The 26,841-nt window shown below is 44.9% G+C and overlaps 1 protein-coding gene across 1 annotated transcript in view; it reads right to left on the bottom strand.

Annotated features, from left to right (window-relative positions):
- Positions 1-26,841, bottom strand: part of SAMD14 (sterile alpha motif domain containing 14) — a 68,719-nt gene that overhangs the window by 29,372 nt on the left and 12,506 nt on the right. The window contains exon 2 of the mRNA XM_030220414.1: positions 26,231-26,282. Coding sequence (XP_030076274.1) covers positions 26,231-26,270 — 40 coding nt within the window. The 5' untranslated portion in view covers positions 26,271-26,282. The remainder of the gene's footprint in view (positions 1-26,230; positions 26,283-26,841) is intronic.

Here is a 26,841-nt window from a genome sequence, read left to right as displayed (position 1 = left end):
CCCAGAATATCTGAAACATTTCATTCTCCTTGTACTTGTGGAAAATTCTGTGGATCTTCTGTACTTTTTTTCTTCGGCAAATAGTAAATCTTGTTTAAAGGCGGTATATTTTCCAGGGAATACTTGTTCCTGGAGGAAAAGTCCATAGTTTGCTATTGAGATAGACATGGGGAAGCCACTGCTTGCCCTGGGATTGGTAGTAGGGCTAGATGGACCACTGGTCTGACCCAGTGTGGGATATTACAATTATTTACAAATTGTGTATGTGTGTATTAATTGTATAATAAAGACTGGTTTACAACATAAGAGTCATAATTAGTATCAATAAACCCAGAAAGAGAAGGGCCTGCCTGACCCAATTAAGTATCCGAAAGGATATGCATGTGTTTTGTGTCTGTGGTGTTCAGAACTGCCAAGCTATCCAGTTCCAGGACACTCTAGGCCAGCCCTGGGCTTCTAATAACCCCATCCTGATGCATTATGGGACCTGCAGGACTCATTTCAATGGGTAGAATCAGGGACTACAAATCTCGCACTGCATTTTGGTGTAAATTCCAAAACCAGGATCAGCCAAAATGTCTTCCTACTGGAACTGGGTATCTTGGTAAGTAAGTGTGTACTCATGCAATGCTCAATCCCTTATCCCCCCCCCCCCCCCCCCCATCCCTCCTGTTTATGAATTGCTAATCAGAGCCAAGGGCATAGCCAGAGCTTAAGGTGGGAGGGGGCCAGAGCCTGAGGTTGGGGGCACATTTTGAGTGTTGCACCCCCCCCCCCCCACAACCACCGGGCCTCGCCTCCTCGCTCCCCCACCGTCTTGCCTCGCCTCCTCGCCCCTCCCACCGCCTTGCCTCGCCTCACCTCACCTCCTCGCCCCTCCCACCACCTCCTTGCCACTTCTCCTCACAAATACCTTTGATGGCGAGGGTCCCTAACTCCCGCCAACCAAAGCCTTCTTCAGCACCGGTCTCCGGCGCAGCCGCGTTTGCTGCCTGCCCCCTGCTCTTCTGAAGAATCTGCTCTTCTTTCTCCTCCTGTGCACACTGACGTCAGCGTGCATAGGAGGAGCAAGAAAAAGAAGAGCAGGGGGCAGGCAGCAAACGTGGCTGCGCCGGAGACCGGCACTGAAAAAGGCTTCGGCTGGCAGGAGTTGGGGATCTCTGCCAGCTAAACTAGGGGCCTGGATGAAATTTGTGGGGGTCCAGGCCCCCGTGGTCCCCCATAGCTACACCCCTGATCAGAGCACAGCAAAGCAGCTAAGAATAGGGGAAAGGCAATTTGAAAGGAGGAATTCCTTAACTCAGTGGTGTTCACTCCCACTCCTGTCAGGTTTCAGGACATCCCTAATGAATATGCATGAGAGAGATTTGCATACAATGGAGGTAGTAGGCCTGCAAATCTCTCTCAAGCATATTCATTAGGGATGTCCTGAAAACTTTTGACCCCTTGGTGGCGCTCTAGTTCTGGGAATAAAGACCACGGCCCTCACTGCTGTGTTTGTACGTAAATTTGGGTGTTGCAAAGTCGAAACTGCCATGCTTTTCTCAGAGGCATTGCTAGGTGGGTCACCAGGGTAGCAGCGAAATGGAGGAGTAGCCTAGTGGTTAGTGCAGCGGACTTTGATCCTGGGGAACTGAGTTCAATTCCCACTGCAGCTCCTTGTGACTGTGAGCAAGTCACTTAAACCTCCATTGCCCCTGGTACAAAATAAGTACCTGAATATATGTAAACCGCTTTGAATGTAGTTGCAAAATACCACAGCAAGGTGGTATATCAAGTCCCATTTCCCTTTCCCAAATGGACTTCCAAAAGTGCCAGCACCTATTTTTGATGCGATCTGTCACATTTAAAATACGCACTCCCACTGCACCCTCAACCTGGCTACACTTCTGGCTTTTCTATACAAATACATTGAGTCTTTTTTTGGTGGTCTTATATCTCTGGAACTTTCAGACCCCAATGCTTTGACTATTGGCTAATTTTCTGCTCTGTTGGCTTACCGCAGGAGTTCTGAGTGTCAGTGCCTCAGACTGGTTTGAACTCAACGCTAATCCATATTCACGTGCCCCTCTCAGAATACTGTCACACACTTTTAAGTGTACAGCTACCCGTGAAAGTGATACTCTAACAACTCAGGTAATTGACTTGATGTGTAAATGCAAGGGGGTGTATGAATGGGTGGGATAGGGCAATGCTCCCACTTACACACCTAAGGAGGAATTCGGTAAATAGTGCTCAAGTTTCAGTGTTGGAAAACTTTGGTGCTATGTGTGTGTCAGACTGGTGAGTTCTTGTACCAAGTAGAGCGCTGCTGAGCCCGGTACTCAGACCAGGTTCTGCTTGGCAGCCGGACAACCCCGGATTTCACCTGCGCTGACTGCCTTTCCCCAGAGTTTGAGCTCCTAGGTGCGGGCGGCCTGCAGGACTTATGGGATAGAGCTGGAAGCAGGGTGATGAATATCGGCCAGGCAGGCAGCAGGTCAAGAGAGTAATCCAGGTACAGGCAAAGTCAGCAACGAGGGACCAGTAGATAAGAAGCAGACTACAGAGTTAGAAACACCTACCAAAGTAGAAGGAAAAGCATGGAGTCCAGGGAGAGCTCAGCTGATAAAATGCTGGCGTCTGACTTCAGCAGGGAGAAAGGGCACAGCCATAGGACAAGAGCAGGGGAAGGAGGAACCGGAAGGCCAATAGGAGAGAAGCAAGGGAAGCCAGGCAGAGGAAGAACAGACCCAGGTGGGTGGAAGCAAAGCAATTAAGGAGCCTGCAACCACCGCTCTCTGAACAAACCCAGAGAGAACTACACACACATGGCTCAGGCAGTGCCAGTCAAGTGTGCATGTCAACAGGACCCCACGCAGCCCGAGGACGCCGCTTGCGTTGAGGTAGGGGGTATGACAGTACCCCCTCCTTCAGGACCCCCCCCCTGCCTAGGTCCAGGTTTCAGTGGGTAGCGGTCACGGAAATCGCAGGAATTGCCCTCTAGGCCAAAATGTTTCCAGGATAACAGATAAAATAGTCATCCTCTCTGACGCTTGGAGTCTACAATCTCCTCTACCTCAAATTCAGGGTCAGGCTCGGAATCAGGAACGATGATCTTCTTGGGTTCCGGATGCCATCTGGAAGTTAAAAATAGTTTAAGCAGGGCTACATGGAAGGCGTTGTGAACCTTGAGGTTAGCTGGTAACTGGAGATGGTAAGTGACCGCTCCCACCCAAGATTATACTGGAAATGGCCCTGTGAATCGGCGAGCAAACTTGAAGGAGGGTAGGCAAAGCCTCAAGTATTTGGTGCTAAGCCAGACCTTCTGTCCAGGTTGAAAAACTGGCGCAGTTCATCTTTTTCGATCCACGAAGATCTTGTACTTAGCCGAGGCTTGCTGAAGATGTTTCTGGACCTTGGCCTAGATATCCTGAATATCAGTGAGTGTCCAGTGGAGCAGAGGCGAGGCTTGTGTCTGAGGGATTGGAAGCGGCAGATGAGGATGGCATCCATACACTGTAAAAAATGGCGAGGTATGAGAAGCAGTATGTTACAGGCGAATTCTGCCCAGGGGAGCAATGCGGACCAGTCATCCTGTCGACTGTTAGTGTACATCCGTAGGAAGGCCTTGAGAGTTTGATTGACCCATTCCATGAGGCCATTGGTCTGTGAGTGGTAGGCAGATGAAAAGTGAGTGGTATCTTGAAGGTAGAGCATAGGGCTCTCCAGAACCGTGACGTGAATTGAGAGCCCTGATCACTAATGATCCGCAGAGGGAGGCCATGTAAGCGGAAAATGTGTTGGATAAAGGCCACGGCAAGGGTGGCAGCAGAAGGAAGGGCCTTCAGTAACAAAATCCATTGATATTTCCTACCATGGGAGTTGCGGAACTGGTAAAGGCTGCAGCAGTCCCCACGGCTTGCCAGGAAGGAACTTGTTCCAGGCGCAAGTGGGACAAGTAGAAACAAAATGTAAGATATCTTGAGCCATGCAAGGCCACCATATTAAATGAAAAGTCTTACGGAAACCAGGGTGACCCGCAAAAGTGGAGGCGTGTCCCTATTTAAGGACTTTCTTCCTGGATTGAGGTGGCATGGAAGTTCTCTTAGATTTGGGCAAGACCAAGGCTGTGGAGGCAATGCAGGCAGGATTGAGCATGTGGTAACACTCTTCGGGTTCTTCAGAAGGGTTGAAGGCCCTGGATAGGGCATCAGCTTGCGTATTTTTCTTGGCCGGTCAGAACACCATGCGGAAGTTAAAACAGGCAAAGTATAATGACCAGCGTGCCTGCCGTGGGTTCAACCTTTTGGCTTCCTGAAGGTATAGGAGATTCTTGTGATCTGTGATTACCGTGATGGGGTGCAAAGCACCTTCCAGGAGGTAGCACCATTCTTGAAAAGCTAATTTAAGAACCAACAGTTCCCAGTCTCCGATGGTACAATTTTGTTCGGCAGGAGAACATTTTTTAGAGAAGAAAAAACAGGGGTGATGTTTGCCAGACTCTGAGGCTTGAGAAAGAAGAGCCCCTGCCCCGATGGAAGAGGCATCAACCTCCATAACGAACGGTCTTTTAACATCAGGACTTCGGAGTACTGGGGCGGACAGAAAAGCTCATTTAAGGGTGCTGAAGGCATCTAGGGCTTCCGGTGTCCAGTTCTTAACATCTACCCCCTTCCTGGTCAACGCGGTGAGAGGGGCAGTGATGATGGAATATCGATGGATGAACTGCCGGTAGTAGCAAAGCCCAAAAATTGTTGCAAGGCCCGGAGACCCTGGGGCACAGGCCAATCTCGGATGGCTCGGAGTTTAGCGGGATCCATTTGGAGGCCATTCGAGATGATGATATATCCCAAGAATGGGATAGACCGTTGATGAAACGAGCACTTCTCCAGCTTTGCGAATAGGTGTTGGCTCCGGAGGCGCTGCAGGACCATACGCACATGATGGACATTGTCCTTAATAGAAGTAGAGAAAACCACATCCAAGTAAACTATGACTGAGGAGTACAGAAGATCTTGAAAAATAAAATTGATGAATTGCTTAAACACCGCAGCTGTGTTGCAAAGGCCAAATGGCATAACTAAATACTCAAAATGTTCCTCATGGGTATTAAAAGCGGTCTTCCATTCATCCCCATGGTGAATTCGGACTAGGTTGTATGCCCCTCGGAGATCTAAACTTGGAGAAGATAGATGCCCCTTGCAGACAGTCAAAAAGTTCTAGAATGAGGGGAAGCGGATATTGATTCTTGATGGTTATTTCGTTCAGACCTCGGTAGTCAATGCAGGGTTGCAACAAGCTATCCTTCTTGGAAACAAAAAAGAACCCTGCCCTCGCCGGGGATGAAGAGGGTCTGATGAAGCCCTTACGGAGGTTTTCTTGAATATATTCCCGCATGGTATTAGATTCCTCCCAAGAAAGGGTGTAGAGCCGGCCTCGAGGGGGCATTTTGCCTGAGAGTAGCTCAATGGGGCAGTCAAAAGTGCGATGAGGAGGAAGAGAGTCCGCCTCCTGCACATTAAAGACATCTTGGAAATCACCCAGGCTCAAGACCACCGAGGAGGCTGCAATAGTCCTCGGGGAAGGCACCACCGGTGAGAGACATGTGGCGAAACATTGAGAACCCCAACTGCCGATATCACCCGTAGTCCAGTTGATACTTGGTGCGTGTAGTCGTAACCAGGGTAGGCCAAAATAACGGGATGCATGGCCCAGGGAAGCACCAGAAATTGAATGTGAGCACCATGTATAGAATTGGGGGGGATAAGAATGCTGTCATTTGTGCGTGTCCCTGCAGTATTTACACACTCAGTTACGCCAGCTGTAAGCTTAGCAGTATTGAGTTACATCAGTGTTCTCTAATGGAATCTGGGTACCCAGATGCTATCATAGCACAGGATGTCACTGCGCATCATTAGGGCATTTCCATGGAGCTGCCCACTCATAAGTACCGCCATACTGGGACAGACCGAACGTCCATCAAGCCCAGCATCCCGTTTCCAAGAGTGGCAAATCCAGGTTATGAGTACCTGGCAAGATCCCAAAACAGTACAATACGTTTTATGCTGCTTATCCCAGAAATAAGTAGTGGATTTTCCTCATCCATTTTAATAATGGCTTAAGGACCTTTCTTTTAGGAAGCTATCCAAACCTTTGTTAAACCCCGCTAAGCTAACTGCTTTTACTTCATTCTCTGGCAATGAATTCCAGAGTTTAATTACACATTGAGTGAAGAAATATTTTCGCCAATAAAAATGTAATACTTTATAGCTTCATCGCGTGCCCCCTAGTCCTAGTATTTTTGGAAAGAGTAAATAAGTGATTCACGTCTACCCGTTCCACTCCACTCATTATTTTGTAGACCTCTATCATATCTCCCTGCTGTCTCTTCTCCAAGCTGAAGAGCCCTAGTCGCTTTAGCCTTTCCTCATAGGGAAGTCATCCCATCCCCTTTATCATTTTTTGTTGCCCTTCTCTGTACCTTTTCTAATTCCACTATATCTTTTTTAAGATGCGGTGACCAGAATTGAACACAATATTCGAGGTGCGGTCGCACCATGGACCGATACAAAGGCATTATAACATCCTCATTTTTGTTTTCCAGTCCTTTCCTAATAATACCTAACATTCTATTTGCTTTCTTAGCCGCCGCCACACACTGAGCAGAAGGTTTCAACGCATCATCAACGATGACCTCTAGATCCTTTTCCTGGTCAGTGTCTCCTATGTATCATTCCAGCAATTCACCCCTTTTTGTTAAAATTATGGGGATTTATTTGCCCCCAGACAGAAAGATATCCTTCACCCCTTTTTGTTGAAATGTTTGCATTGGTTGCCAGTTAGATTTCTTGTATAATATAAAATATTGACTTTGATCCATCAACGTATATATCAGGCTTGTCCAACCTTTTTCTGTTGGAGGCCACATTTTATATTTTGTTACATTCAAAGGGCGAAAATACGTACCATCATATTTTGTCACATGTTTCATTAAATAATGGCAGAATATAATGGTGCATTGTCTCCTCCCCAACCTTCACCCAGTCTCTCTAGCGAGATCTCTCTCATGTACCACCAAGCCTTCATCCAGTCTCTTTACCCTCACCTGGCTTCAGCTGCAGAAGAAATAGGGGGATTCCTGCTTCCCCATTGTGAAATGGCTCTCTGCAAGCTTCATTCACATGGTGCTGGGTTGGTCTTGCAGTTTGAAGTCTCACGAGACCAATCGGAACTTCCAGCACCACGTGGCTCAAGCTTACAGAGAGCTGAGTTGAGATGGGGAAGCAGGAATCCTAACTTAAGCACCACGAGAACTGCTTAGCTTCCGAGTGCCAGAAAAAAAAATCACTTGGTGGGCCGGATTCTGGCCCGCAGGCCGTAGGTTGGACAAGCCTGGTATATATGGTAAGATTCTTGTTTTGTTCTCCGTGAAATGCTGTGTGCCGATTACATTGTACTCGTTGAACATTGCATAAGCTGCTGAGAAGCAACTTTTGAATACAGAACCAGTATTTGATTCTCATTCATCACGTCTGTAATTTTTAAACAAGAAGTATTTACCCCTGAAGCAGACGCATGGTGTGCTGAAACATAGCTGTGCCAGGTTCTCTCTTGTTTTCAGCTGCCGAGTATAATAAAGACAATAGAGAATCCACAAAGCGTGGAGAACTCAAAGAAGACCCACGGATACTTTGTAAACAAACAGAAAAGTGGGCACAAAACCAGGAGTCCCAGAGACTGGATCACAGTAAAGCTAAAACCAAATTTTATTAATTAGTATATTTGACTCGACACAACCGTTGTGTTTCGGCCAAAAGGCCTGCATCAGGAGTCTAGGTAGACAGCTAATGATGATCCAGAATAAGAAATACTGTCGAATAGTCTATAAATGGTCTTAAAAAAGACCTTTGTATCGAATCGTGGAACGGATCACTTGCGTGAAGGGTTCAGCAGTAAATTTGAAGAAAAGTGTAATAAAGAATCATCTGGTCCCATTTTTATTGGCCGACTCCACTTCTTCCATTGGATCTTCGGTTTCCTCCATTTGTGTAGGTTTTTTCCCTTCTCCTAGTTTTTCTATCACAAGATTCCGCAATATTTTGTGGATTATTTGCTCATTTATGAAACCCAGAACGAGATTTACGTTCTGTGATGAAGAAACAGATATAGTAACATAGTAGATGACGGCAGAAAAAGACCTGCACAGTCCATCCAGTCTGCCCAACAAGATAAACTCATATGTGCTACTTTACCTTGATTTGTATCTGCCATGTTTTGGGCACAGACCGTAGAAGTCTGCCCAGCACTAGCCGCGCCTCCCACCACCGGCTCTGCCACCCAATCTCAGCTAAGCTTCTGAGGATCTTTTCTGAACAGGATTCCTTTTTGTTTATCCCACGCATGTTTGAATTCCGTTACCATTTTCATGTCCACCACCTCCCACGGGAGGGCATTCCAAGCATCCACCACCCTCTCCTTGAAAAAATACTTCCTGACATTTTACTTGAGTCTGCCACCCTTCAATCTCATTTCACGTCCTCTCGTTCTACCGCCTTCATATGTCTGTGTCGTTTTATCAGAAACAAGGAATCGTGCTTTTTCAGTAGTTGGGGGGGGGGGGGGGACTTGTGCAATCACCTGCTGGGTTATTTAAGACTTTGTACAGATTATCAACAATTTAAGGAATTGTTGAAAACTTTGTATTGTGTTCAAGCATTTATTGATGGATGAAGACTAATCTGTCTTAGCAGGTGTTTCTAGTATGTTTATGGTGCTTAAGATTTATGTTAATGTCTGATGGATATGTTATATTGTGACTGTTTTTATTGTACCCTGCTTTGATTTTAAAGCAGGAAATAAATCCACGAAATTAATAAACAAACTGCTCCTGGACTGGAAAAATAAAAATACTGTAGCTAGTGCCCATCACCACTGATACGTACATTCAGTGCTACTGCTTCTACAGATGGTGGCTCTGAATATATGTAGAAAGGGTAAATGCTGCAGCCTCTCTTGAAAACCACTCTGACTGCACTGTTTGAATACCGACTCTGTAGAAAATGACAGCCACTTCTCCTTTATCCCCGAATTCTTACACAAATGCCTCCTTCTCACCAAATCCTTTGCTTTACCTGCTCTGCATATTCATCACCCCCCTTTCTGACGTCAAATATACACCTGCCTCAACCTGTCCTATCCCCAGGTACCATTGTATCCTCTGCCTACAGAGCATGAGAACAGCAGAAGGTCATGAATAATGAAACAGCTGAGGATAGGCAGTGCCTGTCAGATTGGATCAGAGAGTCCTGCTCTGATCAGAAAGAAATCAATCCTCTTCTTTCATTTATCAGTCTAGATTTAAAAAAAAAAGCCCCTCAGCAGATCCTGAGGAGAAGATTTTAATTCATCAAGGGCGCACATAAAGGAATAGCGGAGAGAAGATTGAGAGATTGAGGAGAAGGCGATGGTACAAAATGACTGAGTAGTGAGAGGGGGGGGCTGGGGAGGGGTCAAAATGCAGAGACAGAAAACAGAGATGAGACAGGGTAATAGGGATGGGCAGCCAGAAAGTGTGTGTGTTTTTCCAGGCTTTTTTGGGGGGTCAGGAATGAATGTCGCCAAGAGCGTGCACTCTTTGCAAAGAGAGTAAGGGCACACTGTCCTCCAGATTCTAAACACGGCTCAAAATTTTGCACAGACTGCTAACATGTGCATGCAAATTAATTAGCTAATGAGCAGTTCAATAATTGAGTGCCAACAACTAATTATTGATGCTAATTGCCACTCATTAAGTCCCCTGTTTACTAAGCCGCACTGTAGGCACACAAGCATTTTTACAGAATACTAAAAATTAGCATGCACTAATGCAAGAGATGTCCATGTATTTCTATGGGTGTCTCTAGCATTAGTACGCGCTAAAAACGCTAATGCACCTTAGTAAACAAGGCCGTAAAATTTGCGCATGCATCTGGCTGCACAATATTCTATAAGGCAGGTTGCCTAACTCATAGAGCATATCCCCAAAGGGGGCGTGGTCACGGGAGGAGCATGGGCATGTTAGGGGTGCTCCAAAAAAGTTACACGTGTAGTTATAGAATACTGGGTAACTGCACACAACTTGGGCACCAACATTTGCACCAGGTTTTAGGGAGGTGTAAGTCTGGTCGGGAATTTTATAAAGAGTACACTGCCTTTCTAGAATAGCACTTAGTGTCGATTTTTTCGGTGCCCATTTTTGGGTGTTATTTGTGGAATTCCCTCCAAAGACAGCGCATTCATTAAGAAGTGTGCACGTTTTTTATTATTATCATCATCCTTTTGGTATCATTTGTTTCACAGATTATGATTATTACTGTATCATCAATGTCAGGAAGTATTTCTTCACGGAGAGGTTGGTGAACGCTTGGAATGCCCTCCCGCGGGAGGTGGTGGACATGAAAACAGTAACGGAATTCAAACATGCGTGGGATAGGCATAAAGGAATCCTGTGCAGAAGGAATGGATCCACAGAAGCTTAGCTGAAATTGGGTGGCGGGGGGAAGAGAGGTTGTTGGTTGAGAGGCTAGGATGGGGGAGGGCAGACTTATACGGGGTCTGTGCCGGAGCCGGTGATGGGAGGCGGGACTGGTGGTTGGGAGGCGGGAAATACTGCTGGACAGACTTATACGGTCTGTGCCCTGAAAAAGACAGGTACAAATCAAGGTAAGGTATACACATACGAGTTTATCGTGGGCAGGCTAGATGGACCGTGCAGGTCTTTTTCTGCCGTCATCTACTATGTTACTATGTTATTGATTATGGTTATCAATGGGTTATCATCCAAATCTGTATTTTCATGTTTCAATATGTTCTGATCCCTTATATATGTAAAATTTACACTAACTTACTGTCTTTATATTATATTTCTATATCACTGCTTTTACATTCTATATATTTTCTTATGTTTTTAAATGTTGTTTTCTTAAATAGACTCCTGATGCAGGCCCTGTAGGCCGAAACACAGCTGTGTCAAGTCTAGCTCATCGACCATTGTCATTGCGATTTTTATCTTTGTTCATTGCATATTAAATTGGATTTTTAATTGGATTTTTATTTGAAGCGTCGTCCTTTAGTGATCTTCGCTGCTTTGTTTTAATTGAACCCAGTTCACCAGGATCAAAGTCTGCTGCACTAATCACTAGAATCTCAAATAGGGAAAGGGAATGGGACTTGATACACTGCCTTTCTGTGGATTTTGCAACTAAATTCAAAGTGGTTTACATAGTATATACAGGTACTTATTTCTACCTGGGGCAATGGAGGGTTAATTGATCAAAGTCTGCTACACTAACCACTAGGCTTTCCTCTACTGTGATTAAAGCCTGCACACACTTTCCCAATAATGCCTGCATGCATGAACTATCATGCAGAAAAGTGTGTGTATTCTTTCATTAAAGGGTTTATGTTTACTATGAAAGCTTTATTTACCTTTAAGACCTAAGCGGTGCCCTCTGTTTGTACATAGGGCTGGATTCAGTAAATCGTGCTCAAAATTTGGCACTGTAAATATTTCTGCGTTGTTCTCTGCCACATTGCCTGCCCTGCAGCTTCTTCCCCTCACATCACGCATCCTCGGTTTTAATGAAATTGAGCATGCGCAATGTGAGGGGAAACCACTGCAGGGCAGGCAATGCGGCAGAGAACAGCGCTGGAGAAAGGCTTCTGCTGGCAGGGCTTGGGGACCCCCGCCAGCCAAGGTATGTGGAGTTATGGTGGGGGCAGGGAGGTGGGGTAAAATGTGCCCCTCCCCATCTGGGAGGGGGGTGCGGCAGTGGCGGTCCTACCCCAGGCCCAGCTCAGTCTCTCAGCTGCCCTGCCTTATAGAATAGTGTGCAGCCAGATACACGTGCAAATTTTAATGAATGTCAGTTATCAGGTGGTTGGTTTTTTTTTTTTAAGAGGTAATGGATAACATTATTTTGAACCCACTGCTTAAAGGCAATAACCTAGAAGTGATGGATTATAACAACTATCACCCAGCAGATAATCTTCCCACATTAACAAAGGTCGAGGAAGCTCTTGTGACAATACATCTTCGGTAATATATAGATCAGTGTGATCTGTTCGATCCCTCTAAATCGGGTTTTAGATCATTGTATAGTATTGAAACAGTTTTGATTGGCCTTCTATCTAGGGTACCTGACTAAGGGACTTGAGGTACTAGTTACAACTTATCGGCTGCATTTGATTTGGTGGATCATACACTGCTTTTGAACAAGCTTAGTGAAATAGGTGTTATGCAACGATCTGAAGCATTTTTACGTAGAAGACATATCCAGGTTCACTGGTAAGAGGATTTGACTAGGTCTTGGCTTATGAGGCAAGGTGTCCCACAAGGTTCGCCTCTCTCCCCCATCCTTTTTAATTCATAAGTTGATGAATTGGGTGCCATTCTTCAACGGAGACAGATTGATTATGTCTCTTCATGGATGACATTCTATTGATCTTCCCTATCACTACTAATATGCTTGTAGTGAAAGAATTAATGAACTCAGTCTTTTTGGAACTGGATGACGCAACACCTAGTAAATATCAATCCCGATAATATGAATGCATTATGGTGTAAAGTCAACCAGAAAGATTCACCTACGAGGTGTGGAAGTCCCTGTAAAAAAAGGAGATAAAACTGGCTGGATGCTTGCTCGACTATCGCAACTCATGTAACAAATCTGGTCTGAAACGTTTTTTCAAATCGAGACTACTACAGAGATTAAAATATATATTTGATAAAACATCATTTATATCTTGTTATCCAGGCCAAAATTCTCTCTTTATTAGACTATTATAACTTCTATTTGTTGGAACTTCCAGCCAAACAAGATTGCAAACCCTCTGCCAGAATGTGTAGGCATAACTAATTTTAGAGAGGGGGTGGGGGTTTAGATATGATCACATAACCCTGTTATGTAAAACTAAAACTGTACTTGTTACCAGTGTGTGCAACAGTTGAGTTTAATGTGTTGCTATTTGTTTCATCTATGATAACTATTTACCAACCATCTCACTGTTTAAGGTCATTGCAAGAACTTTGCCCTCTTGCCATATGTGCCGAGTAGTGAGCACAAGGAAAATAACTTTATATAGGAAAGCCCCTAAGCTTTGGAACAGCTTACCATTGTGTATTCAGAATATAACTCATGTCATTTCGAAAAGCTTTTCCAAAAGTATTTAACAAAGAGTAGCTCAAAATCTGAGACCTGGTGGAAGGAGGATAACCAGTAGGACACTATCATACCAAGATACAAATTATAGCACAGTGATAGGGTTAATCGAATTGGTGAAGGGGTAGCATTGTATGCTAATGAGGGCCTTGAATCAAATAGACTAAAAATTCTACAGGACACAAAACACATCTTGGAATCCCTATGGACTGAAATTCCATGTGTAAAGGAGAAAAGGATAGCGATAGGAGTGTACTACGGTCCACCTGGCCAGGATGAACAGACGGATATAGAAATGTTATCAGAAATTAGGGAGGCTAACAAACTGGGCAACACAATAATAATGGGTGATTTCAATTACCCAAATTTTGACTGGGTAAATGTGACAGAGCATGCTAGGGAGATAAAATTCCTTGATGAAAATCAAGGACTGCTTTATGGAGCAGCTGCTATAGGAGCCAAGAGAAAGAAAAATTCTAGACCTAGTCCTTAGTGGAGCGCATGATCTGGTGCGGGAGGTAATGGTGTTGGGGCCGCTTGATAACAGTGATCATAATATGATTGGATTTGATATTGGCTTTGGAGTAAGTACACACAGGAAATCCAATATGTTAGCATTTAACTTTCAAAAAGGAGACTATGATAAAATAAGAATGATGACAAAAAAAAAAAAACTTAAGAGGAAAAGGTGCGAAGGTCAAACATTAGGTGTGGATGCTGTTCATCCTGGAAGCCCATTCCAAATATACTCCATGTATTAAAAAAGGAGGAAGAAAGACCAAACGACAGCCAGCATGGTTAAAAAGGAAGGAAGCTATTAGAGCTAAAAGAAACTCTCTCAGAAAAAGGAAGAAGGAACCGATTGAAAAAATAACAAACAGCATAAGGAATGTCAAGTCAAATGCAAAGCTCTAATAAGGAAGGCAAAGAGGGACATTGAAATAAAGATTGCGCTGGAGGCAAAAACACATAGTAAAAGATTTTTTTGTTTTGTTTTTAGGTATATTAAAAGCAAGAAGCTGGCAAAAGAATCATTTGGGCTACTAGATGACCGAGGGCTTGGGAGACAACTTTTCAAAATTATTAGGGGTGCTAAGCCCAGTGGAAATAACCCCTCCCTGGACATATACAAAGAATTTTCTCAACATTGGGGGTGCTCAGGCACACACAGCACCCAAGGGGCAATCAGGGAAGACAAAAGTCATAGCAGACAGATTAAATGAATTCTTTGCTTTGGTCTTTACTGATGAAGATTTGGGAGAGATACTGGCACCAGAAAAGATATTCAAAGCTGACGAGTCAGAGAAACTAAACAAAATCTCTATAAGCCTGGAGGATATAATGGGGCAATTTGACAAATTGAAGAGTAGCAAATCTCCTGGACCGGATGGTATTCATCCCAGAGTATCGCTAGAATTGAAAAATGAACTTGCATGCAATTTATCTTTAAAATTGAGCATGGTACTGGAAGATTGAAGGATGGCCAATGTAACGCCGATTTTTAAAAGAGGTACCAGAGGAGATCCAGGAAATTATAGACCGGTGAGTCTGACATCGGTGCCGGGCAAAATGGTAGAGACTATTAAGAACAAAATTACAGAGCATATTCAAAAGCATGGATTAATAAGACAAAGCCAACATGGATTTAGTGAAGGGAAATCTTGCCTCACCAATTTATTACATTTCTTTGTAGGAGTGAACAAACATGTCGATAAATGTGAGCTGGTTTATATATGTGTATCTGGATTTTCAAAAGGCATTTGACAAAGTACCTCATGAAATACTCCACAGGAAATTGAAGAGTCATGGGATAGATAGCAGGTAATGTCCTATTGTGGATTAAAAACTGGTTAAAAGATAGAAAACAAAGTAGGGAATGGTCAGTATTCTCAATGGAGTAGGGTAGATAGTGGGGTTCCCCAGGGGTCTGTGCTGGGACCGCTGCTTTTTAACATATTTAAAATGATCTACAGATGGGAGTAACTGGCGAGGTAATTACATTTGCTGACGACACAAAGTTATTCAAAGTTGTCAAATCGCAAGAGGATTGTGAAAAATTACAAGACGGCCTTATGAGACTGGGAGACTGGACATATAACTACTGGATTGGCAATAGCCTTTTCGGTTTATTGTAAGCCACATTGAACCTGCAAACATGTGGGAAAATTGTGGGGTATCAATGTGATAAAATAAATAAATGGCAGAACATGGTCTGTAGCCCCTCCCAGCGCATCCCAGGATGCACTGGGAGGGGCTGGGCGCCGCCATTTTGCTGTGTCGTCAACCAAGAGGAGGGAAGGAGGCTGCGTCCCTCCTCCAACTAAGGTATGGGGGCCGGAAGGGGGCTGTCCTTACGCTGGACCACCAGGGATCGCTCTGACAATGCTGGGGGGGGGGGGAGTTGGGGTGGGCTGGAGGTCCACCGGACCTGCAGCCCCCCCCCCCCCGTCGCTCGCTGGGTGGGAGGGGGTTTTGCCGGCAGCCACTAGACCACCAGGGACCAATTTCAGGGGGGTTGGGGGGGGGCTGGAGACCCACCGGATCTCCAGCCCTCCCTGAACCTGGGGGTGTGGGATCGACGGGGGGACCGGAGGTCCACCGGACCTCCAGCCCCCGTTGCTTGGGCCTCGGGGCAGGGTGTTAGTTGACTGGGCAGGGTGTTTGACAGGTTTGGGCTTTTGACAGCCCAGACCTGTCAAACAAGTGCGGGAGGATTGTCCTGAGCGCATTTGCCCGCACTTCTACCCGATGATCAGAGATAATTGTGCTGCTTAAATTTGCATGTATTATCTCTGATCATCAGTGCGGTCAAGCCCCTGCGCTGTTCCAGCGCTATCTTAGAGCGCTGGTTGGAACAGCGTGGGGCTTTTGATCATGAAGGCCTTAGAGCGTGTCCTGTTTCCAATTATCAGCTTTGAAAGATGAGATCAACAAACTCAAGAAAGAATTAGCTTTAACTAAAAAAGCATCCAGGTTTATTCAATTCCCTGCCAATTTACCACCACCACTGTCACAGAGAATGCAACAACAGAGGAATAGATGGGTCACAGTAGGCTCAAGTGACACAGAAGCTCTCACCTTCACAACCTTTGCCCCCTGTCAAATTCTTTTGCTGGGCTGCATCATTATGATGCTGAAAAAAGTACTGTGATGGAAACAGAGGCTACAAAAATAGCACAACCCAAGAAACATCCCCCAAACTATGACAGATTGGTGAAAAGCAGAAAACGCTTACTGCTCGGAGACTCCATTATCAGAGACATTAACTTAGGAACACAGTTCAAGGGTTACATTCTAGTGAAATGCCTTCCAGGATCTTCAGCTACCAGATATACCGACCAAATTCTGAAAGTGATCCGAGAAGAGAGCGAAACTTCGAATACTGATGTTGTAATTCACCTGGGGACAAATGACCCGGCCAACAATAGCAAAATGACAGCACAGAGAGCGTTCCAGAAGCTTGGGGAGGGACTGAACTTTTTAGTTCGGACTGTTGCTTTTTCTGAAGTAATTCCCACGTGGGGGAAGGGAAAAGAAAGACTATGCAAAACAGTGGAGTTCAATTAAGTGGCTTGAGTCTTGGTGTAAAGAAGGTGGTTTTAGTTACATAGGAGCGTGGGGTAATACGTGGAAAAATAACAGACTGTACTGTAATGCTGGGCTACATCTTTCAGTGAGGGGAAAAAGGATCCTTGGGGAGAAATTCAGACAGTATTTTTATTTATTTTTATTACATTTGTACCCCGTGCTTTCCCACTCATGGCAGGCTCAGTGCAGCTTACAGGTACTTATTTGTACCTGGGGCAATGGAGGGTTAAGTGACTTGCCCAGAGTCACAAGGAGCTGCCTGTGCCTGAAGTGGGAATTGAACTCAGTTCCTCAGGACCAAAGTCCACCACCCTAAGCACTAGGCCACTCCTCCACTTCAAGACATTTAAACTAGAAGGTGGGGTGACAAAAGGAAACAAGGGAATTTGGAAAGTCGCTCCCAGAATAAACTTGATGGCAGAGAGAAAGGTCATCTAAATATAGAAAACCACCTAAACTCTCTACGCAGATGGAAAGCAATGAGCACAAATGCTTATAGTCTAGGTAAAAAGGTTCAAGACTTGCAAGCCCTGATGTTTGAAGAAAACTTGGATATTGTTGCTATTACGGAGACGTGGTTCAATGATTCCCATGAATGGGATGTGACTGTACCGGGCTACAATCTTTTTAGAAAGGATAGAGAGGGCTGAAAGGGTGGAGGAGTGGCACTGTACGTGAGAGACAATATCAGAGCGGCTGAAATGTGGGGCACCTTAGGAAAGGAAGAAGCTTTATGGATCATCCTGGAAAGAGAAGATGGAACCTGTACCCACACGGGTGTTATCTACAGACCTCCGGCACAAACGGAGAAGCTAGACAAAGATCTGATAGAGGATATTCAAAAGATTGGTATGAAAGGGGAGGTGCTACTGTTGGGAGATTTCAACTTGTCTGATGTGGATGGGAACGTTCCATCTGCGGAATCGGAAAGAAGTAGGGAGATTGTGGATGCCTGTCAAAGTGCCTTGCTCAGAAACGGTGATGGAACCCACGAGGGAAGGGTCGATGCTGGATCTAGTGCTCACAAACGGAGGAAGTGTTTCTAATATCTGGGTGGGTGCCCACCTATGTAATAGTGATCATCACACAATATGGTTTGATATAAGGGCGAAGGCAGGAGTGTGGACGCACAAAACTAAAAGTACTGGATTTCAGACGTACTGATTTTGATAAAATGGGGGGATACCTGAAGAAGGAGCTGTTGGAGTGGGAAGGCATAGGAGAAATAGAACATCAGTGGCTGCTATAAAAATGGCGACCGATCTTTACGCGAGGAAAGTAAACAAAACCAAGAGAAACAGGAAGCCTATATGGTTCTCCAACCAAGTAGCTGAAAAAATAAGAGCAAAGGAGGCTTTGTTCAAGAAATACAAAAGAACGCAATGGGAGGATCACGGAAAACATTATCGGATCAAACTCAAAGAAGCGAAGAGGGAAATACGGCTGGTGAAAACGCGAGTGGAAGAAAAAATGGCTAAAGATGTATTGAGAGGTGATAAGACCTTTTTCAGATATACTGGAGAAAGGAGAAAAGATAGGTATGGAATTGCGAGACTGAAAGATAATGAGAATGGTTATGTGGAGAGTGAGGAGGATAAAGCAAATGTGCCAAACAATCACTTCTTTTCGGTGTTCACGGAGGAAAATCCTGGTGAAGGACCATGGTTGGCTGTCAAAGGAATATCTGGGAATGGAGTGGATACTGCACCGTTTGCGGAAGAAAGAGTTTATAAACAGCTTGAGTAGAGAGATGTGGTAGCCGTGTTAGTCCACTTTTAAAGGTAATCAATAGAAATAAAACAAAATAAAACGAAGAAAATAAGATGATACCGTTTTTATTTGACATAACTTAATACATGTTTTGATTAGTTTTCGAAGGTTGCCCTTCTTCATCAGATCAGATATAAGCAAATGTTACATAAGTACATAAGTAGTGCCATACTGGGAAAGACCAAAGGTCCATCTAGCCCAGCATCCTGTCACCGACAGTGGCCAATCCAGGTCAAGGGCACCTGGCACGCTCCCCAAACGTAAAAACATTCCAGACAAGTTATACCTAAAAATGCGGAATTTTTCCAAGTCCATTTAATAGCGGTCTATGGACTTGTCCTTTAGGAATCTATCTAACCCCTTTTTAAACTCCGTCAAGCTAACCGCCCGTACCACGTTCTCCGGCAACGAATTCCAGAGTCTAATTACACGTTGGGTGAAGAAAAATTTTCTCCGATTCGTTTTAAATTTACCACACTGTAGCTTCAACTCATGCCCTCTAGTCCTAGTATTTTTGGATAGCGTGAACAGTCGCTTCACATCCACCCGATCCATTCCACTCATTATTTTATACACTTCTATCATATCTCCCCTCAGCCGTCTCTTCTCCAAGCTAAAAAGCCCTAGCCTTCTCAGCCTCTCTTCATAGGAAAGTCGTCCCATCCCCACTATCATTTTCGTCGCCCTTCGCTGTACCTTTTCCAATTCTACTATATCTTTTTTGAGATACGGAGACCAGTACTGAACACAATACTCCAGGTGCGGTCGCACCATGGAGCGATACAACGGCATTATAACATCCGCACACCTGGACTCCATACCCTTCCTAATAACACCCAACATTCTATTCGCTTTCCTAGCCGCAGCAGCACACTGAGCAGAAGGTTTCAGCGTATCATCGACGACGACACCCAGATCCCTTTCTTGATCCGTAACTCCTAACGCGGAACCTTGCAAGACGTAGCTATAATTCGGGTTCCTCTTACCCACATGCATCACTTTGCACTTGTCAACATTGAACTTCATCTGCCACTTGCACGCCCAATCTCCCAGTCTCGCAAGGTCCTCCTGTAATCGTTCACATTCCTCCTGCGACTTGACGACCCTGAATAATTTTGTGTCATCGGCGAATTTAATTACCTCACTAGTTATTCCCATCTCTAGGTCATTTATAAATACATTAAAAAGCAACGGACCCAGCACAGACCCCTGCGGGACCCCACTAACTACCCTCCTCCACTGAGAATACTGTCCACACAATCCTACTCTCTGCTTCCTATCTTTCAACCAGTTCTTAATCCATAATAATACCCTACCTCCGATTCCATGACTCTGCAATTTCTTCAGGAGTCTTTCGTGAGGCACTTTGTCAAACGCCTTCTGAAAATCCAGATATACAATATCAACCGGCTCCCCATTGTCCACATGTTTGCTTACCCCCTCAAAAAAATGCATTAGATTGGTGAGGCAAGACTTCCCTTCACTAAATCCGTGCTGACTTTGTCTCATCAGTCCATGTTTTTGTATATGCTCTGCAATTTTATTCTTAATAATAGCCTCCACCATCTTGCCCGGCACCGACGTCAGACTCACCGGTCTATAATTTCCCGGATCTCCTCTGGAACCCTTCTTAAAAATCGGAGTAACATTGGCTACCCTCCAGTCTTCCGGTACTACACTCGATTTTAGGGACAGATTGCATATTTCTAACAGTAGCTCCGCAAGTTCATTTTTTAGTTCTATTAATACTCTGGGATGAATACCATCAGGTCCCGGTGATTTACTACTCTTCAGCTTGCTGAACTGACCCATTACATCCTCCAAGGTTACAGAGAATTCGTTTAGTTTCTCCGACTCCCCCGCTTCAAATATTCTTTCCGGCACCGGTGTCCCCCCCAAATCCTCCTCGGTGAAGACCGAAGCAAAGAATTCATTTAATTTCTCCGCTACGGCTTTGTCCTCCCTGATCGCCCCTTTAACACCATTTTCGTCCAGTGGCCCAACCGACTCTTTGGCCGGTTTCCTGCTTTTAATGTATCTAAAAAAATTTTTACTATGTATTTTTGCTTCCAACGCTAATTTCTTCTCAAAGTCCTTTTTTGCCCTCCTTATCTCCGCTTTGCATTTGGCTTGGCATTCCTTATGATCTATCCTGTTACTTTCAGTTGGTTCTCTTCTCCACTTTCTGAAGGATTGTTTTTTGGCTCTAATGACTTCCTTTATCTTACTGTTTAGCCACGCCGGCTGACGTTTAGTCTTTTTCCCTTTTTTCTAATACGTGGAATATATTTGTCCTGAACCTCCAGGATGGTGTTTTTAAACAGCATCCACGCCTGACGCAAGTTTTTTACTCTGCGAGCTGCTCCTTTCAGTCTTTTTTTCACCATTTTTCTCATTTTGTCGTAATCACCTTTTCTATAGTTAAACGCTAGCGTACTTGATTTCCTAGTTTCACTTCCTTCAATGCCAATATCAAAACCGATCATATTATGATCACTGTTGTCAAGCGGCCCTCGTACCGTTACCCCCTGCACTAGATCATGAGCACCACTAAGGACTAAGTCTAGTATTTTTCCTTCTCTTGTCGGCTCCTGAACTAGCTGTTCCATGAAGCTGTCCTTGATTTCATCAAGAAATCTTATGTCCCTTGCGTGTACAGATGTTACATTAACCCAGTCTATATGCGGGTAATTGAAATCCCCCATTATTATTGTGTTGCCCAGTTTGTTTGCGTCCCTGATTTCCTTTAACATTTCCGCATCCGTCTGTTCGTCCTGGCCAGGCGGACGGTAGTACACTCCTATCACTATCCTTTTCCCCTTTGCACATGGAATTTCAATCCACAGTGATTCCAAGGAGTGTTTTGTTTCCTGCAGAATTTTCAATCTATTTGATTCAAGGCTCTCGTTAATATACAATGCTACCCCTCCACCAATCCGATTCACCCTATCACTACGATATAATTTGTACCCCGGTATGACAGTGTCCCACTGGTTATCCTCCTTCCACCAGGTCTCAGAGATGCCTATTATATTTAATTTTTCATTTAGTGCAATATATTCTAACTCCCCCATCTTATTTCTTAGGCTCCTGGCATTCGCATATAGACATTTCAAACTATGTTTGTTGTTCCTAAGTACATCATGCTTAGTACTTGACAGTATTAATTGGCAATCTTTTGTCTGATTTTTATTGTTATTTAAGGATACCCGATCTACTACAATCTCTTTTGCAACCTCACTATCAGGATACTCTATCTTCCCTGTTATGGTGATATCTTTGAAAGATACCTTATCCCGAACCATGCTCTTTTGAGCGACTGTCGGCCTTCCCCCCATTTCTAGTTTAAAAGCTGCTCTATCTCCTTCTTAAACGCCGATGCCAGCAGCCTGGTCCCACTCTGGTTAAGATGGAGCCCATCCTTTCGGAATAGGCTCCCCCTTCCCCAGAATGTTGCCCAGTTCCTAACAAATCTAAAGCCCTCCTCCCTGCACCATCGTCTCATCCACGCATTGAGACTCTGGAGCTCTGCCTGTCTCTTGGGCCCTGCGCGTGGCACAGGTAGCATTTCAGAAAATGCTACCCTGGAGGATCTGGATTTCAGCTTTCTACCTAAGAGCCTAAATTTTGCTTCCAGAACCTCTCTCCCACATTTTCCTATGTCATTAGTACCCACATGTACCAAGACAGCCGTCTCCTCCCCAGCACTATACAAAATATATAAGTGAAACATCAAAGCATTTCAGTAACAGTCTAACAGGATGAGGGTTTTCTAGCCCATTATAAACCATAAAATTGTACTGCTTTGTCACCCTCTTATCTCCCTGTCTCTCACCTAAACCACCCTTATGTTGATGTGTGTGGAGGAGTGGCCTAGTGGTTAGGGTGGTGGACTTTGGTCCTGGGGAACTGAAGAACTGAGTTCGATTCCCACTTCAGGCACAGGCAGCTCCTTGTGACTCTGGGCAAGTCACTTAACCTTCCATTGCCCCATGTAAGCTGCATTGAGCCTGCCATGAGTGGGAAAGCGCAGGGTACAAATGTAACAAAAAATAATAGATACTATTGGAGATTCTACATGGAATGTTGCTATACCACTAGCAACATTCCATGTAGAAGGCTGCGCAGGCTTCTGTTTCTGTGAGTCTGACGTCCTGCATGTATGGACGTCAGACTCACAGAAGCAGAAGCCTGCGCAGCCACATTGGTGATCTGCAAGGGCCGACTTCTACATGGAATGTTGCTAGTGGAATATCAACATTCCATGTAGAATCTCAAATAGTAGCAACAGTGGAGGAGCGGCCTAATGGGTAGGGTGGTGGACTTTGGTCCTGAGGAACTGAGTTCGATTCCCGGCACAGGCAGCTCCTTGTGACTCTAGGCAAGTCACTTAACCCTCCATTGCCCCATGTAAGCCGCATTGAGCCTGCCATCAGTGGGAAAGCGCGGGGTACAAATGTAACAAAAAAAATAAAAATATGTTTCATTTATATATTCTGTAATCTACCAACATTTATTTCATGAGCTCTCCTGAGGACGCTTCCAGAGCGAAACACACGTTATGTCGGGAACGAACAATGATATATCCAGGAAATGAACTGATTGAGATATGATTTGAGATGGGAAGAATTTTATCAACACATAAACACGAGCACGAATATGAGCACGGAACATGTTAGCGAAAGCTGTGCCAGTGTTGACGAGTACAGAATTCACTCTAACTCTACTTCATCTGAACCAAAGCTAAGTAAAAACTATCTTCATATCTGATAGAACTTATTGATATCCTCGAGTGTTAAGACCCATTCAGTACTTCTATAGAATGGCGGGTGGTAGGCAACAGTGCAGTGGCATACCAAGGGGGGGCTGCGCGTCTGTCGGCGACGCTCGTTCCCTGCTCCCTGTGCCCCGGAAGGGGTTACTTCCTGTTCCGGGGCAGAGGGAGCAGGGAACGAGCGTTGCCGACAGATGTGCGGCACCGCCCCAGCAGGTAAAGATGCACTCGGGGGGTCGTTTCGCTGGGGGGAGGTGTCCGTCATTTCGCCACTGGGAGGGGGGGTGCTGCGCGTCTGTCGGCAATGCTCGTTCTCTGATCCCTCTGCTCCGGAACAGGAAGTAACCCGTTCTGGGGCAGAGGGAGCAGGGAATGGGCGTTGCCGACAGACGTGTGGCACCCCCCCCCCCAGCAGGTAAAGATGCACCCGGGGGGGTGTCAGTCGTTTCGCTGGGGGTGGGGGGTCGCGCTGCACCCGGGGGGGCACATCAGCGATCCGCCCCGGGTGTTAGCTACCCTAGGAACGCCACTGCAAGAGTGCAATGATGTTTTGATCATTTCATGTTTGCTTTCTAGCAGCCCAGCCGTATCAGCATGTTTCTTACTGAGCACTCTTAACAACATTAGCTGTTTGCTACTACCTTTGGTTGTTTCAAAAAAAATTTTTTTGATGCATGTTTTCACAGCAAATATAAAAACGAAAAAATAGGATATTGAAGCGGAATACAACAGTTTCATTTGTGTTTATGGAAGCTTATTCTTGAAACCAGAACGTTTGTGTTTACCCCAGAATTACCTTAGTACTAAGTTAAAATTGAATGCCAAGAAGTGCAGAGTGATGCATTTGGGGTGTAGAAACCCAAAAGAGAGATACCGAATAGGAGGGGAGAGATTAGTAAGCTCGACTCAGGAGAAAGACCTTGAGGTGTTGGTGTCGGAGGATATGAAGGTGAAGAAACAACGTGACCAGGCGACGGCCATGCCCAGAAGGATGCTAGGCTGCATAGAGAGGGGAATAACCAGCAGAAGAAAGGAGGTGTTGATACCCCTCTACAAGTCGTTGGCGAGGTCCCACTTGGAGTATTGTGTTCAGTTTTGGAGGCCGTATGTTGCTAAAGATGTAAAAAGACTGGAAGCAAGCAAAGAAAAGCTACGAAAATGGTATGGGATTTGCGTTGCAAACTGTACGAGAGGAGACTTGCTGACCTGAACATGTATACCTTGGAGGAAAGGAGAAACAAGGGAGATATGATACAGACGTTCAAATATTTGAAAGGTATTAATCCACGAACGAACCTTTTCTGGAGACAGGAAGGTGGTAGGACATGAATTGAGGTTGAAGGGTAGACTGAGGAGTAATGTCAGGAAGTATTTTTTCACGGAGAGGGTGGTAGATATGTGGAATGCCCTCCCGCGGGAGGTGGTGGAGATGAAAACAGTAATGGAATTCAAACATACGTGGGATAAACACAAAGGCATCCTGTTTAGAAGGAATGGATCTATGGAATCTTAGCGGAGATTGGGTGGCGACGCTGTTATTTGGAGAGTAAAACCGGTGCAGGGCGGACTTCTGTGCCCTGATCGTGACTGATTAGATATGGATGGACTGGAGTATAAATTTTAAGGGGCTTCGACGTTAGTTTCAGAACTTTTGGTACAGGAACAGTGCTGGGCAGACGTTTATGGTCTGTGCCCTGAGAAAGGCAGGGACAAATCAAACTCGGGTATAAAGTATCACATACCATGTAAAATGAGTTTATCTTGTTGGGAGACTGGATGGACCGTTCAGGTCTTTATCTGCCATCATTTACTGTGTTACTATGTAATTAAGCTCTGGAATTCGTTGCCAGAGAATATAGTAAAAGCAGTTAGCTTAGTGGGGTTTAAAAAAGGTTTGGATGGCATCCTAAAGGAAATGTCCATAGACCATTATTAAAATGGACTTGAGGAAAATCCACTGCTTATTTCTAGATAAGCAGCATAAAATGTACTGTACTGTTTTGGGATCTTGCCAGGTACTTGTGACCTGGATTGGACACGGTTGGAAACAGGATGCTGGGCTTGATGGACCTTCGGTCTGTTCCAGTATGGCAATATTTATGTACTTAGGAAAGGAAACCAATGGGAACAACTACACTTTTGGGGATCTGCTGTGTAATTGTGACCCAGACTGGCCACTGTCAGAGATAGGATGCTGGGCTCAATGGTCTTTGGTCCTACTCAGCATGACTTATTGGCCCGAAATTCAGCCAGCAGCGCTCCGAGTTCTGTTCACCACCGCTGGAAATTCAATGCTGGGCCATGTCTGGGCTATGGGTTACAGCATAAAGATAAGACTGACTTTTATGTGGCCCTATTTATGTGGTTAACCTGATCGGTTAAGCGCTGAATATCGTTACTTAACCGGCCAAGTGATGACTCTGCCCCCAGAACGCCCCCAAAATATGGTAGTTGGTTTTCAGTTTGGCACTAACAGGTTACGAGAGGCTGAAAATCAAAGGTTAGCCCTGAACTGCAATTTAACTAGCCAGGAGCCGTTTCGACTATCAACCCCAATGTTTTTATCTTCTGGAGAACTCTCCACCCCTTCCATCTGTCTCTTTTTTCTTCTCCTTCTAAAGGAGAGATATACTGCAGTCCATACACCCACCTACCTCACCCCAGCTCCTCTCAAACAACACTTAATTCTGTAGCTCAAAACTGGTATCCCCAACTTCAATCCTTTATAGTCTGGAGACCAGAATGCAATTGATCCAGTGAGGGGGGAGTGGGTTGAATGGCCAAGAAAAGTTGGAGTTAGGTATCTAAAGCTCACACATTTATCCTCTAAAGCAGTAGTACAGTCACTAGACAGGGACCAGGACAATTCCATCAGCGTTGGGTAAAGCTAGGCAGAAGGACATGGAAGAAAACTTACCAAAGACAGCATCGGGATCTTTGAGTTTGGAGGAAGACATTATGAAGCAGGTCTGAAAGAAAGAGAATTGGAGAGAGAGAAAAGGAAAGAGAAGGTAAGAGGGGAGGAGACAGTGAGAGGCACCAAGTCTTGTATACACATTTAATATACATGTGTTTGCTACAACATCAAGAGCTCTGCATCAAGAGAAGACCAGCTCTGTTTTCAATGGCTCAGAGCCAGTCAAGTCCATGATGCACAGTCATCCCGAACGGATGATATTGTAAGCTTTATGCCTGCATGCTCCATCTCATGTTCTTCTAGCTGCTCTGTATCCATCAAGCTGTCTCACTAGTTCTAGAGAAACAAGGCTGCCAAAACCACACTTCAGTTGGGTTATTGGATCAATTCCAGGGCCATGGTTTGTCTCCACACTAAATTAGATCCTGGCCAGTCACTTTAATACTTCTGTTCTCTTTACACTGATGGATTAGACCAGTGATCTTCACTATTTCTTATATGGGGTCCTCTGATGAGGCAGCTAGCGTGGGAAAGTGAGTCCCCATAAATGATGCAGCCAACACTCGGAACAGCTTGCTCCTCCTTTGCCATCTCCCACCACACACACACAC

Source organism: Microcaecilia unicolor, chromosome 12, assembly GCF_901765095.1.
Source record: "Microcaecilia unicolor chromosome 12, aMicUni1.1, whole genome shotgun sequence".
NCBI lineage: Eukaryota > Metazoa > Chordata > Amphibia > Gymnophiona > Siphonopidae > Microcaecilia > Microcaecilia unicolor.
The sequence above is the reverse complement of the archived record's forward strand: the minus strand, read 5'-3'. Positions and strand labels throughout refer to the sequence as shown.